General features: G+C 40.2%; 2 protein-coding genes across 8 annotated transcripts in view; both read left to right on the top strand.

Annotated features, from left to right (window-relative positions):
- Positions 1-15009, top strand: part of plch2a (phospholipase C, eta 2a) — a 163430-nt gene extending 148421 nt beyond the window's left edge. For 5 of the 7 annotated variants that reach the window (XM_066691113.1, XM_066691111.1, XM_066691109.1 and 2 more), the window contains 2 exons: positions 3796-4129; positions 11368-15009. In XM_066691113.1, the coding sequence (XP_066547210.1) occupies positions 3796-4129; positions 11368-13091 (2058 nt within the window). In that variant the 3' untranslated portion in view covers positions 13092-15009. Of the gene's footprint in view, positions 1-3795; positions 4130-10031; positions 10062-11367 lie in introns of all 7 variants that reach the window. The other 2 variants (XM_066691114.1, XM_066691115.1) reach the window with 2 other exon arrangements.
- Positions 4135-5323, top strand: LOC136714072 (protein TonB-like; the record flags this gene model as incomplete). Its single annotated transcript, XM_066691385.1, has 1 exon — positions 4135-5323. A coding segment is annotated over one exon (780 nt), but the record flags the coding sequence as incomplete, so codon positions are not given.
- Positions 15010-15980: the final 971 nt, after the last annotated feature.

Genomic DNA, 15980 nt, shown 5'->3' with positions numbered 1-15980 from the left:
GCTACTTTTAGAAGCAGGAAATTGTTAGGATCCTTGAAGGTGCCCTACATGTCTCTAAGGACAGGTGTAGTGAGAACCAACCTGCACCTTGCATGCGCACAGTCCCTTTTCCAGAGATCAATCTTGACATGAGTCATTAGCATTCAAGATGTCAACTCATACAGTACATGAGATCTGACATAACTGTAACAGCTGTACCTGAGAGCATTTTCATTTACGCAAGTAGATCCAGTGTCACCTGTAGGAGAAACCAATCCAAAGGAAAGACTATCGTAGCAAGGCAGCACTTGTTCCGATTCATCTCAGCCTAACTTGAAGAGATTCTTAGTGGGGTTTGATTGGCGTTAGAAAAGCCGGAACCATTAAAGTCACTTGTTCTATGTATCAGCCCTTCCCTATTTGAAAAACATTCTTATTGGACAGACGTACATATGGGATGGCTTAATCTTTTCCAGCAAAAGCTATTGCCATCAGTTTCCTTCATTTTAAGTGCCTTACTCTATAAATAAGCAAGATATGCTATAAGATTGTAGTCAGTTTTAAAGCATGTGATCTTGTTGTTCTCCTGTTAGATCTCCCTATGGTGCTGAGAATCTCTATTAAGTTAAGTGCACTTAAATCCTAGGTAATCATTTTGAAGGCCTCAAAAGTTCAGTGTTAGTCATCCGATTAACATTGTTTAAATTTGACGTTTCGCAGAATAGCATACAAAGTGTTGTGTATGGTCTGTCATCGGGTCTATATTCATACCTTCCAAGTCAGAATATAGTAACTCACAATTACCTATTTTGTGTTGGAATGTTAGTCATATAATTTCTCTTGTATTTGTTTTGTATTTTCTGTCTGTCCATTCCATTGTAATGATGATGATGATTATTCTTATTAACTCAATTCCTTGAGATGTTCTCCTCTGTGAATTGATAGCCTCCAACAGAAAAATACCTTCTCATCAAAGTCTGGCTCTGCAGCACAAATTGTGAGTTATTATATTCATAGTTGGTGGGCTTCATATACAATGTGATTAAAAGCAGCCAAAGGTGGCTTACCTGTTTCTGGCCATATCCCACATGGATCTACTTCTCCATAGTTTTAATAAATGACATGGGGTGATGTATGAAGCCTGTAGAGTGAGGCCTGTCCTATTTTATTTACTTTTCATTTAAACGCCAAACTTAAAGAAAAAGAAAGAGAGAAAACAATTGAATGAAGGTGTGTGTGAGTGTTTGAAGGGGGTGACATGCCAGATGCATAGCCAGGGGTTTGTGGGTGAGGACAAAGGGGGGCAGAGTTTGGTTTCCAGAGATTTGACAACAGTGTAATGGCTTATGTTTCCAAAGTTTGTCATGATTATATCCTGTAGAGCAGCAGTAACCACAAACTATCCTGCAATTGCAAATTTAGTTGAGTTATTTACCTGGGAATTATCACCCTGTGTCATTTTAAAGCGTAAATTGAACTTGAATGTTTCATCATGAGTCACCTGGCAGGTGTAGTGTATGAGCCATCGTCCCTCACTGCATCCACGGTGTAAAACCCCATCTGCACTCCTGTGGACCTGTCCTGTCACATTCCCAGTATCCATCAGTGAAGGACACTCGCACTGGAATAACAAAAATGTTTGTAAATGGATGGACGAAAGCTGTGGTGTTTTACGAGCAAATTCGTCAGATGCAGCATTATCACAGACCTTCAGTAATAATAGATGTTTAAAAATGTTCTTCAGTGTTCACAAAGTCAAGAAATAGTCTTTATCATTTAAAACAATTTTCATTAGGGATATTAAGCCTGAATTATGCCAGGTATAGCACAAAAACTAAATGCAATCCAAAGCTATTGGCTTACATTTTTGTTTAATGACCAGTAGCCTGAATCATTGTTGAATCTTTGCCCTTGCTTTGTCATGTCTCTCAATATAGTCCTTTAACATCCTTTTGGATTCCATCACACTGTGTTTCTCTTTCTGTGTATTCTGTGAAGTGTTGGTATTTATTTTTCATTAGCGTTACTGCTGATTCATCTATAGGGCACTCAACAATAGTCCTATATGTTACTTTTGTATGTTTTTTTGTCTTCTGTTTTACTGTGGCCTGTGTACATGGCATTCTCATCAAGATGGTTATTGTTACGAAAAGTCATCTTTGTATGCAAAATGGTTCTACTCTGGTAAGAGCATTACAGCCTTAAGAGATGTTTGCATTGCTAGATATTCTAATATCACATTTGTACAATCAAATCTGTGGGTTTTATTATTATAGTCCAGACTTTGTCTATACCCCCTATTTTAAGTTACTATCACTTTAGAATTTTGCTTCTAAAAACGTAAATCCTTTTTGTCCATTATAAGAGTGTTAATACATAACATATTTTTCCCATGTGATCTATGGTTTGTTGAGGTGCACTCCTAACTGCTCTCCTTTATAAGAGCACCGCAATCGGTGCAACCTGCAAATGCACCGCAATTAATTTTAATTGTCTGCTTCGCCCTAGAAATACATATGAAATGGGGAATTTGTTTGGTAAAAGTAGAACAAATTGAATATATGTTGTTCTCCTCCAGATGATACCGAGAAACATTCTTTTGCATAGTTGGTACATTTAGAATCTGTGTCTAGGCTCAAACCTAATTTGTCAGTTGAGCCATTGATTTTCTCTCTTAAATGTAGTCGTGGAAGTGTGTTTTATTGTATTGTTTTCCTTAGTCAGGCAGTCCAAATCAGGTCCTATACAAGGATTCATTGAAAGCGTTAATCCTGGTTTAGTAACAGACTGCTCGTTAGCTTTTGTTTTTAGCTTTCAAGAATTTAAGATTCAAGGTTTTTACACAATAATTCAAATCAAAGTAAGAAAGTAAAGAATCCCACATCACTAAACTCTACACATCTCCAGATAGCTATCCATCTTTCCCAAATGCAGGAAAGGATTAACAACTGTGTTATATTATATAGTCTTGTGATCTCTGATATGTGCCAGAATGTAAAAACCCACAAGAAATAACAAAACATTTTGTCCAGGCTGAATTGGCAACCATTCAAAACAATCACTTCAGATTCTCTCGGATAGCAAATGTGGAACAATACAGCAGTGTTTACTTTAGTCTCAGTGTTGGCTGTACAATATGATCTACACAATAAATCTCAGGAGACAGCGATGTGAAAACCTTAAAAATCTGTTTAACGAATGTTACATTTTCTGTACTGGAATAGATAAGACCATATGAGTGAGATATTGAGAGCCCCAGCATAGAAAACGTATCACTATCATATATATTTTAAAAGTCAAATTGATTGAAGTTTATTCTAAAGATAAAAAAATTGTATATTTTATGTTAAAACACAATAATGGAAAGAGCATGGAAATAAAACCCATTTCTATTAAATAGTCAATAGACATTGACTAATGTAATAGAAAATCTATCTGCTGTCTATATTGCTCTTGTGCACTTTTCTTTTTCTTTTAACTAAACCCTCACTTACTCCAAAATTGATCGATTGATTGCCTGGTGATGTAAAAAGTCTTGTAATCAAAGTAAAAACAACTAACAAAAAAAACAATATCAATGTCATCTAATTGTTCTCCTCTCCCCTTGTACGTGTACCTGTTTGGGATATTGAAATGTTATTATTTGAAGGCAAAACCAGCGCAATATCTCAATCCTTTTTCCATTATTCTTTTGAATGTGCACATTTGCAATTACTATAAAATTAAAGCAACTTATATTGCATGTTTTCAAATATGTGTGTTAATCTGATCTGTGGATGAGTGTATCGTAACGACTGTTGCCCTCTCTCTCTGTAGGTCAGACCAGCCATCGGCATAAAAGGGCTGTTTCACAGAAACCCAAAGCAAGCTTCCCTCGACAGCCATGCTGCTGCGCAGCTCAGTCGTAAGCCCACGTTCGGTGCTCACCTGTTGCGCAGGACGGCCAGCGCCCCCACGAAGGGCCAGCAGAAGATCAAGAAGGGCTTTCCGGAGATCTCCATCGACACCAAAGACTACAGCTCGGAGGGTGCCAGCGAGGACAGGGAATCGGAGGACGCCTCTCAGCCTCGGTTTGATCGCGAGGCGGATTCAGCTGGGCCGGGCCCGCGGGACGGTACCAACGGGGAGCTGCATCCCGAGGGCATCCAAGGTAAGCCGTCGTCCTCTCGGGAGGGCAGGGGCAAGGCCACACCCCGCCACAGGGGGGCACTGAGCGAGCCGCTCCGGCGGGCCAACAGAGTGCGCCTCAATGACCCACTGGACGAGAAACAGGGCGTTTTTGCCCGGGTGGCAATCAACGGCTCTGGGCGGGTTGGTGTGGCCACCAACTGCATGAAGTGTGTGATTGGCTCCAAGGAGAGCCCAGATCTGGAGAAGAAGTTCACATCTTGCTTAGAAGATCCTGAGTTTGAGGAGGTCCAGCCTCCCCAGCCTGAAAGACCGCCTCCTCCACCGAGACGTGCCCAGCCTGTGCCTGAGCCCCAGCCCGAACCTTTGCCACAACCCCAGCCGCAGCCGCAGCCCAGGCCCCAGTCCAGGCCGTGTGCCAGGCAGACCCTGGAGGTCCATGGCAGTAACTACATTGCCGACCCCTCAGCTAGAAACGCCCGCTCCTGCAGCGTGCCCAGGAAGAGGAACACCTCCCCTGCTGGGCACGCACTAGATAGCAAAGCCCGCCTGCGCTGGCAGGGCTCGTCTCACCCCAACTACGGCAGTACCGTCAACCTGATGAAGGCGGCCTCCAACGGCCACAGCCTCTCTGACTCTGATTCCAGCAGCCTGGACAGCCTGGGCAGTCCCGAGTTACCCCCCCGTGTACCTGACAACAGACGCAGGGCAGTGGGCACCCTGCAGCGCGAGATGAATGCACTCTTTGTTCAAAAGCTTGAGGAAATCCGCAGTAAAAGTCCCATGTTTTTCACCGGTAAGACCTGACTGATACCTTCTCCGCAGTCCTTCTGCTGCCCTTAGCGTCCCCGTGTGCAGTGCATCCTGTTCTGTTATTGGTAGTTCTTCTTAGGCTTTGGATACATGGTGGTGTTAGAAGAGCAGGTTATGAGGTTAATGGCTCCAGTGTGACCAGTGAGACCTACCCTCTCTTCTCCAACGCCACCATGTAGATGCTGCTGTAGTGCCCTGGCCGAGAAGCCCGATGTAGCTCCAATGAATGTGTAGTCTGGTGCATTGGGATTTCTTCTATTGTTTTGTTTTTTCTCATTGTTGTTCTAGATTAGAAGATATTTAATAGTTTAGATCTTTTCGTTTCACCACCCATTCTTCATTTGTTGTACAAAATACTATAATACTATACTATATTTGTTAAATCCAAACAAAACCATTGTAAACGATAAAACCACGTTTCAACATATGTAAAATAACATATGAGTCACTTGAAGACAAGGACATAGGTCAGAGGATTGTTTATAAATGTGAACTAAAATGTTTTTTTCAAAGTCCAGGAATTTGTACAGCAATGGACAGTGGGTTTAGATAAAAATATATAATCTCAGATATGATAAAGTCCATCTTTATCACGTCTGGATTATTTTCACTTCATTTTAACAATTTTCTGCCTCACAAATATTTTGCTGTATTCAGATTAACAAATCAGATGGAATTGTAGGTAAGTAAGTTTAGTATCTTAATTTGCAAGATTACTGCTGAATAATCAAGACTAGTCTTTTCTGTTTTTAAAACTCTAGAAATAGCATATACTTGGCCATATCTTCTAGTTCTGCTGTCACCTTGCACTAGAGCTCTCTGTAGTTTGTCTATTGAATGTTTCTTATTGCATACAAATGTAAAACAAGGAAGTTTGAGTTGTACAATTCCACATTAATTGTAATAAGATGTGAACAATTTTGCAGGGCAACTCTTGGGTCAATAATTCATCTTAATTTTCTGAAATACCATTTCATTGTACACTCACCTAAAGGATTATTAGGAACACCTGTTCAATTTCTCATTAATGCAATTATCTAACTAACCAATCACATGGCAGTTGCTTCAATGCATTTAGGGGTGTGGTCCTGGTCAAGACAATCTCCTGAACTCCAAACTGAATGTCTGAATGGGAAAGAAAGGTGATTTAAGCAATTTTGAGCGTGGCATGGTTGTTGGTGCCAGACCGGCCGGTCTGAGTATTTCACAATCTGCTCAGTTACTGGGATTTTCACGCACAACCATTTCTAGGGTTTACAAAGAATGGTGTGAAAAGGGAAAAACATCCAGTATGCGGCAGTCCTGTGGGCGAAAATGCCTTGTTGATGCTAGAGGTCAGAGGAGAATGGGCCGACTGATTCAAGCTGATAGAAGAGCAACTTTGACTGAAATAAGCACTCGTTACAACCGAGGTATGCAGCAAAGCATTTGTGAAGCCACAACACGTACAACCTTGAGGCGGATGGGCTACAACAGCAGAAGACCCCACCGGGTACCACTCATCTCCACTACAAATAGGAAAAAGAGGCTACAATTTGCACAAGCTCACCAAAATTGGACAGTTGAAGACTGGAAAAATGTTGCCTGGTCTGATGAGTCTCGATTTCTGTTGAGACATTCAGATGGTAGAGTCAGAATTTGGCGTAAACAGAATGAGAACATGGATCCATCATGCCTTGTTACCACTGTGCAGGCTGGTGGTGGTGGTGTAATGGTGTGGGGGATGTTTTCTTGGCACACTTTAGGCCCCTTAGTGCCAATTGGGCATCGTTTAAATGCCACGGCCTACCTGAGCATTGTTTCTGACCATGTCCATCCCTTTATGACCACCATGTACCCATCCTCTGATGGCTACTTCCAGCAGGATAATGCACCATGTCACAAAGGTCGAATCATTTCAAATTGGTTTCTTGAACATGACAATGAGTTCACTGTACTAAACTGGCCCCCACAGTCACCAGATCTCAACCCAATAGAGCATCTTTGGGATGTGGTGGAACGGGAGCTTCGTGCCCTGGATGTGCATCCCACAAATCTCCATCAACTGCAAGATGCTATCCTATCAATATGGGCCAACATTTCTAAAGAATGCTTTCAGCACCTTGTTGAATCAATGCCACGTAGAATTAAGGCAGTTCTGAAGGCGAAAGGGGGTCAAACACAGTATTAGTATGGTGTTCCTAATAATCCTTTAGGTGAGTGTATATATACTTTATTATAAAAGTGATTATATATATCAGAGTGATCATCGTACAGTATGAGAGTAAAATGATTTAACAAACTAATAACAAGGAGCTACAATGTCTAAGCTCAGAAAAGTGATACTGCTTGAGCTTCTATTGTCTTGTAATGAAAAGCAGGCATCATAAAAAACTGAGTTATAGGATCAGAATAGTTCTTCCATGAATACTATTTGTGCTTAGCGGCCCATATTGACTAAGGTAGCTCAAAGTCGGCATTGCTTAGCTAACAGGGAAGGTTCTTTTCAATTTACCATCCCACAGTTTATATACTTGAGGCCTGGAGTTCTTGCCCCCTGGATTCAGTAACTTATTGATTGGAGAATTTTAATTTGAAAGGTTTATCAATATTTTTTTGTGCTAAAAGTGATGGGCAAGACATTGAGTTTGGCGGAGAACCTGGGTTAACACTCCACATGATGACGTTCACGTGTGCACTTCCAAATATGATAAAACATGATCTGTGTGACATAAACAGCCAGAACATCTGCCACTATGCCACTATTATGCAGTCATTCTTGTTGAGGACGTACAGAACTGCTTATTTGCAACAATTACTTTTGAAATGTTTCCAAATATATTTTTAATTATTGCAGAGGACTGAAGGGTTTTTAATCCTCCAGTAGCCAAATATTTATTAAATGGAGTCGAGCCAAACACTATGTAGCACATAACAGATCTTGTGACTACTTACTAAGGGCCAGGGAATGTAAAACTGCATTTTCAATTCCTACTTATAGTGCAACTTCAAATTATTCAACTCAATCAATGTTAACCGTTTCTCTATGAATAATTAACTAATGCTGATAATTCAGAAGAGGATTTTGTGATTTTTTTTTTTTTTTTTAACTAGCACCTCACATATGCTTAATGTGTTCTTTCTATATTCAGTTTAAGAGTACCTTGATAAAAAAATTAAGTGCGTGCTTTCTTATGTTTTGTCAAGAACTTTTCTTTCGCAGGAGACATCTGAAGTACAGGTCCACTCTTGTTTATCCGCCACTTGTTAATTCGCCAAATTCGCAATTCCGCCAAAAATCACCAAGAATTAATTAATTCCCATTATAAGACAACTCGTTAATCTGCCAATTCACGAACTGCCATCTGCCAATGAGGTTTGAATCTCAGTTCTTGTATTTAGTACTCATTAGTCCGCCAAACGTGAATTGAAAAAGTTCACTCTTGGATACGATAAAATAATAACTTTTATTTCATAGGCTAATTAAAGTTCACTAGCATTCAATTAAATCTCTCAATACTCACAGACAATAGCAGCAATATAAAGTGACTCAAAACTGATAAACATCAATGTGCAGAAAACACTCAACAAGTAAAATAATAACCTTCAATTGAAAAGATGATAAACTCACATTCAACTGTAAACCCCCATAGGCAGCTTTTCAAGCGGATCTCAGCACGGTGCTCAACACAGCGTTCTCCCTCAGCACTTCTCTCTCCCACTTCTCGATCGCCACCTCTTAACACATTACATGTGCGCATAAGGCATGTCCTTTCATTAATCTACCAAAAGGTGTTAAGCCAAATTTTCATAAAATTAAATGTGGCGGATAAACAAGAGTGAACTTGGAATGGTATAATTTTTTCTCCAGTTACAATCAAATATGACACACCTTAACATAAGTCTTAACACAACTGTCCGCTGTTAAGAGAGAGCTTTTGAAAATATCAGCCTTATATTTATAGAAATCCCTAAACCAGTAACATCGTATTAAATGTAAATAATACTGAATACATAAATTACTTGAACTATATCTGGATCTTCTCTTAGCTTTATTCTGAATAACCCTAAAATTGTGTTAGTCAGTAAACTTAATATATATCGTAAAGTATAGAATATAAAATGTACTCATCTTAAATCATAAATATTACATAATACTAGCAATGACATAAACAATGTCTAAATCTGATATTTAAAAATTATATATGTATTTAAAGCACTATGATGTATTTGAATAATTGCTTTTGAATTGTTTCCAAACATATTTTGCTGATGTGTAAGTATAGACAGATGGGACTAATAATTCTCAGATCAACCAAATATTTATGAAAGGGATTCCAGCCAAACATTGTGTAGGAGCAGATCTTGTGACTGTTCATCCTAGGCCAAATGCAAACATGGTTTTGACCTCCACTACATCTGTATTAGTGTCTCTGCTCTGAACAGGAGGCCAACTTTTGTGCTCTAGTTTGATCTAATATTGGAAATACTGATCTGTACTCCCAGATTTTGATTACAACTCTATATACATTTGAGTTTGATCATTTTTAAAAGAATGAGAAATAAACTTTCTCAAATTTCTGCATCTTCTGCCAAAAGTCGTATAAACCTGATCTCTTCTCAAAACAGGTGCTTTTATAAACTAGTCTGCAAGGATCTCAAGAATGCATAGCAGGGTTTTCTTGTAAGACTGTTTTACCCAAGTTGAAGATATTATTTTACCCCAAGAGAGCTTTTATGAAAAGTATTGTATTATTGATATTTGCTGCCACAGTCCTCTCAATGTTGTTTCTATATGAGGCAAAATGTGATTCACTTTTTTTTTAACGCTATGCCTACTGAGTGTCACTTCATGAAAGGGCTCTGTTCTTGACTGATTACATGACTTACAAAATAAGAGGTGGCTTGTGGTTGTTTGTCCTAACACCAGAAGCCTCTGACGTCAGTGCAATCTGTGTTTGGAATTCAGAGATATGGATGGTTAAAAAGCGAGTGGAAAACTACAAAATAAAAAGCAAATGGTTTGTGTGTGTTTTTGCAGCCAGTCTCTCCTGTGCTTACTCCTTTTCTCTTTCCTAATGTGCTAAACTGTCTCCCTTTTGTTCTGTCCCTTTCACACGCTCTGTCTGTAGTGCAGAATTGAAGGGATGACCAAGAGCAAGGTAAAGAACTTTTGAATCCGAGTTCCCTCATCCTTTGTTGTTTCTTTTTCAGTTTCTGCCTGTTTCTGTTTTCTCCCATTGCTATGCATGCCTTCAAAAGCATCCAAATCAAACACCATAGTTGGTGATCTTACGATGAAATCGATGGCGAACCACCAAAGCGTTTGATAGTTTCACGCCCCACTTTGGATGAAATAGGATGTTCTTTTTTTTCCTTTACAGATAAAATTTCTTCTTTATTAAGAATACAAAATAAAATAAAATAAGTGCATTTTCATTTTGGAAAAAGCTCCTTTAGGAAAAGAAAGTAAAATGTCTTTCTAAGAGTTATCTCACTTAACTTTCCCAACTTAAGCTCAAACTTAAGCTCTTCTTTGTACAGAAACATAAATGCTATAGATGGTTAAAAGCCAGATCATTAAACATGCTTCGTAGTGTTTTGGAGGAGAGATTTCAAGCTGAGAGAGAAGTACTTATACTTTTCTCTCATTTTGACATTTGTCTTCAAAAACAGGTGATTAATTTTATCCAGGAGGGCTCTCTCACTTTTAAAATAAGTTAATAATAACAAATACAAATATCAGTAAAATCCATTGGCAGCTCCAGCTAGACTGTATAGGTTGGTCTCTTTTTCTGTCTCTATATATGTAATTAATAAATATATCCACCTCTGCATTTCAGCATGGTGAATGTGTATGAAAGAGCCTGCTGTTTTAAGGGTCTGTACATTGAATGTTATTGGGGAAGAGAAGAAGATCGTGTTGCATTTGTGTTGTCGTGGTGGGAATGTTGTGCTACTTCATTGTGTGGCTCATTAAAGAAACGACTGTGAAATTTAACTGTGAACCTTCATGTAAAACTAAAGAAATTCAAGCATGGTGTTGTGAACTGCATGGATATGAAGAATGGTTCATTTATGTAACTGTGCTGTTCTGTTTTTGTACCTGACATGTGGCTTTCTGAGACTGCAGACCACTTCTTATCTGCAATTTGTTGCCTTTTTATGGAATTCTTCAGTTTATTTGTTTATCACCTTAATAATAACCGTTATCCTGTAAATCCATAGTTATTCAGTTAAAGTTTGCCAATTTTGCTTTTTTTCCTAAACTGTTGTGACGTGAATTCTGAAATGCATGCAATATGTGTTTTACATTCTTAAACCTCAGTACAAATATGTTACGAAATATGTATTTGATTGCTTTTGTATCGGAAGATGTGTTGTTAAGTGCTAGTTTTCTAGTTTTCCTATGTATGTACTGTGAACTTCCTGATTACTAATTACATTATTGTTCTTGTCTCTCTCCAGACCCCCACACCAAACCATTGCTAAGACCACTCTCCCCACTGCTCTCCCTGGAAACCATTGCTGAAGAGACTTCCTGCTCAGAGGAAAGAAAACGCTTCAGTTCTCGCCCCACATCTGACTCGAGTCCCACTAAATTTGTCTGTGAAGCGAAGGTCAACCTCCATGAATCTAGTACTTCTCCAAATCATTCAGCAATAGAACCTGTCGCTTCATCTCCTTTGCTACAAGGGGGAAAGCCCTGTCTGACAAAAGAAAAAGATATCGGACAACCCTCAGCTTCAGAAATCACATCTGCATTTTCCCCCAATACCGTAACCCAGGAAGTTGGAAAACTCATCAAAGAGTCTAGGGAACATCATAGCAAAGACATTCCATTACCCAGCACTGACGAGACGGGAATCGGGTCTCACGTGTGTAGCAGTCATGCACATGTAAATGGACTTAGTCTAGATAATGGAACGGGTGCCTGTAAAACTCTACCAACACACTGGGACGAAGGCGAGGCGAAGTCTGAAACGAGCCAAAAGCAATACCAGACTCCCATAACAAGAAATGCTGTCAGCAACGGTAACGGCTCCCAAAGAACACCAGCTTTGAACGCATTTTTTAGCCTCGAGGAGCCCCAGGCATCACAGACCGGGCGACGTACGCTAGTGAGGAGATCCAAAAGTGAAGGCCATGTCCGGACATCGCTCTCCGGGAGTAGCCAGTCGCCCGTCCCAGAGGTGTACACTGACGTCACCATGAACGACCGGCTCTGGAGCAAGCTGGACAACAGCAGCCACAGGGACAGCGTGTCCTCCTCGTCGAGCATCTCCTCCACCGACACCGTCATCGATCTGTCCTTGCCAAACTTGGCCCGGAAGAGCCTGAGCAACCTGAACGCGACGCTGGATGATTCGGACGATGTGTTTGTGTCCAATCGCGTCGCCCGGCCCCGCTCTGCCACCACGGGCTGCGAGATGTCGAGGGTTAGCAAATGCAAGTCTAATCCGAACTTAAGAACTGAGGATGTGAGTGACATCAAGGATGAGCTGCAGCCCAGACCCTTGATCAAGGAGCCTTATAACCCTGGCAGATCCATGCAGAGGCGGCACACGTGGAGTCGGCTTTATATGGAAGGTCTCAAGTCATCGTCCGCTGCCAAGAAGTCGCCCGTGCCCATCGTCCGGGACATGGACAGCAGCTCCAAGTCGAAGAGCCTGGGAGACCTGACTTCAGACGATATCGCCTGCAACTTTGACAGCAAGTACAGGAGCATCAGCCGCAGCTTCATCACCAGGCCCATGCGGGATCAACGGAAGCCCCCGAAGAAAACCCAGGACGCTCTGATGGAGCAGCTCAAGAGGCTGACCGCCGTGGAGCCGCTCACCGCCAGCGACTTCGTCACACCAGCGCAGCAGCGGCAGCAGCAGCAGCAGCAGCAGCAGGAGCAGGAAGAGGAGATGTGTCTGCTGCGGAGGTCGTCCTCCAGGAGTCAGAGCAGGGTGCGCTACATCGCCAACAGGGCCAAGCAGGCGCAGGAGAGACAACGGCTGCAGAGCCTCGCCCAGCAGAGCGGCAGCCCCATCGAAGAGCGAGGGAACCCGGAGGGGGCCTGCTCTGTGGCCAGGAGCCCCTGCGCCAACTTGGACTTGGACCTTCTCAGCCAGCTCCCCCCAGCTCCCCCAGGCCAAAACTCCCAGGCAGCCGAGTCTGAGGTGTTCTTCATGTTAAAGCTCTGAGAAGTGGAAGGACCGTGTTAGAACTGAATCCTCTATTGAATTTCAATGGCAGACATTTATTTTTGTTGTTGTCGTCGTTTGCGTTTTATTTAATGTGGCATATTTTTAAAGCAATGGATACTGATTTTTTTAGCATTTCGACTGTAACCCGTGATGCGATCTGTTTAACGGTCTTTGTCCATGCACTGAATTCATTATATCTCGTTGTGCAGCCTGAGTTCTTGGACACTTCTCTGGTCTCAAGACTTACCATCATAAGTATTGGCTTTTTTTAACCCTTTAAAATTCACACCATTTCAAAACTTTAAACAAGCTGACCACAAAACCAATGTGTCCCAGTATATAATTTGTATCAACACAAAAAGCACTGAAATATTTACTGTTTTATGATCTAGACTAATTTCAGTTTAATATATATCCAGGAACACTTTTAAATGGAGAATTCTCACCCTAACAAATATCTGCCCTTCAGACTAGGGTATCCTTCATTGGCTCCGGTGGTGGGATATGTACATTGTGTTTGTAACCTTCAATCTACTACAAAGAAACATGTAATGAGCAGTAAGGCTTTATGTTTCATTTGTTTACTGAAAGCAGCTATCTTTTTAATGTAATAAATATATTGCACATAAAGTTCTAGATATATGTAGGATAACACTGGAAATAAATATAAAACCACTATGAGCACTGGTTATGAAGACTGGCACTGCTCTGTGAAAAGTAAGATCCAGGCTGGGCCTACATCAGTTTATCAGACCTCAAAACCAGCCTATCTGAACCCTTTTTGAAGTGGCAATATTCAAATATATGTACAATTTGTCATTAAACACTCTTTAGTTAGTGCCGTAACTTTGTCTGATTGTTTTTTGTTTTAATATATCTATTTAACATTATATTTAAAGAGGACTCTGGTTGTAAATGATTAAAGACTAAAATAGGATATTTGCATAAGCGTGTCATAAGGATTATGGAAAGGGTTATCATATCTGGTGAAAATGGTACCGTACATGGGCATTTTTAAACACTCTGTTAATAATGTATGCAACTCTCTATCCACATTTACTAGACTCTTGAAAAAAAATGCATCTTATAATGGGATAAATTGTATACTTTTTCCTTCTTAATTTTCCCTGTCCTATTATACAACTCTTGTATGTAATATTGTTCCAGTTCTCTCATGGGCTGCGACATGAATAATCCTTTTTCTGTAAAGGCTGCTAGTGTGGTTGTGAATGGCAGGTCTCTGCTAACCAGCCTGTCTTGAGTCCTTCTTGATGTCTATAAAATAAGTTCATGAACTACAGTACTACAAAGACTATTGACCATCATTATATTAATCATTGAGTTCCCCCCCAAAAAAATCCATTGCATGGGACTAATGCACAGAATAAAAATTGAAGAGGATTTCTTTTCTGTTCTTCTCAATTTCCTGTTTGTCTGAGGGGGAGGGAATAATTGTGTTCAGTGTTCTGATGAGTGATAATGCCAATCAGTTCTGCATCTGATATTTTAAGACACATTTTGTCATTTTAGACGGTATTTTATATGATGAGATGCTGTAAAGCACCTTTCTTAACTCGTACTGTATGCACTGCCATGCCAGTTTTCTGTATGAGAAATGTTTTAGAAAACATCTTAACTCTAGCTTGTGTAATTAGAAATCATTTAAATACATGTAAATTACTGTTTTTGTTTTGATTTTTTTTTTTTAATTTTTGATACCATATGTTTTAGTTATGGATCACCTTACGTTTGTCATCTTTCTCTTTATTTTTTTAATATTTTAGGTGTAAAATTACTTAACCATTTCATGAATTGTATAGAATATTTACAAACATGACATGCAAAAAAATGTATATTGGACCTTTTGATCACTTAATGTAAATCAGCACTAATTAAATAAAATATTTAATCTTTACATACGTGCTTAAGTGTTCATGCCACAGACTCAACCGTTGAAACAGCAATTGCATTTCTATCATATTTTGATATGGCTTCCATCCTATCCTTGATCCTCATTAGTTAGTAGTGTTATTGCTGCACCTCACATAGTCGGCCAAGTTGATCCAAACATCTCTTTCACGTCTGGAATTCCTACCTCCCTGCACCAGACCACACATGGGAGAGCAGGGATTGAGATGGGTGTGTGATGGGCAACTTCATAATCAATCCGGATATCAGGAAGTCAGAATGGAAGTCATTGCTTCACACGACGTCTTAACTATTTGGAACGAAATACCATAGAGTTGAACTTGACATTGGGATGCATATGAGAGCTCTAGCTAGCAACCCAACAAGCAGGACAGACAGTCTAGCTCCTTTTTATTCTCCTGTTAACACTATGATTGTCCCTTTCCAAGTAACAACTGGATGATGACCAGCTATTTAGTTCTAGCAATGCTATCAGGTGTCATCTATCACTACAGAACACTGGGTACCTCTTGACTATATGGAGCTTTCCACTTCCACTCAGCACTTTTCTGGACTATCCTAATTGCATAATTATCATCAATCCAGTACACAGGAGCTTTTTCCTGACAGTATTGACCAATGGTTACCTGCTTCTGCCTTCCTGGGTGTCGTACAAAGCTTCCCAGAGAGAGCATGCAATGATTTCATAGTGCCTGCTCTTTTAACAGTGTAATTCTGCAAAGTATGGCGTGGTTTATTTTTGGGATATGTTTTGTTCTTCATACTATATATACAGTTTATTTATTTTTAAATGTCTTCCATATCGGAATATTACCATTGACAGCATTGCACATCACTTTACAGTACTGAAGCATGTCACTGAGCTGAGAGAAGGCATATCAATCCCTTTCCAAACATCCACACACACACATAAACAGGTTTTTAACACATTTGAGTTAGAGGGAGGTGGTTATAAGC

The sequence above is a fragment of the Amia ocellicauda genome, chromosome 18 (assembly GCF_036373705.1).
Source record: "Amia ocellicauda isolate fAmiCal2 chromosome 18, fAmiCal2.hap1, whole genome shotgun sequence".
NCBI classification, from domain to species: Eukaryota; Metazoa; Chordata; class Actinopteri; order Amiiformes; family Amiidae; genus Amia; species Amia ocellicauda.
Note: the sequence above shows the minus strand (reverse complement) of the source record. Positions and strands in the feature narration are given on the sequence as shown.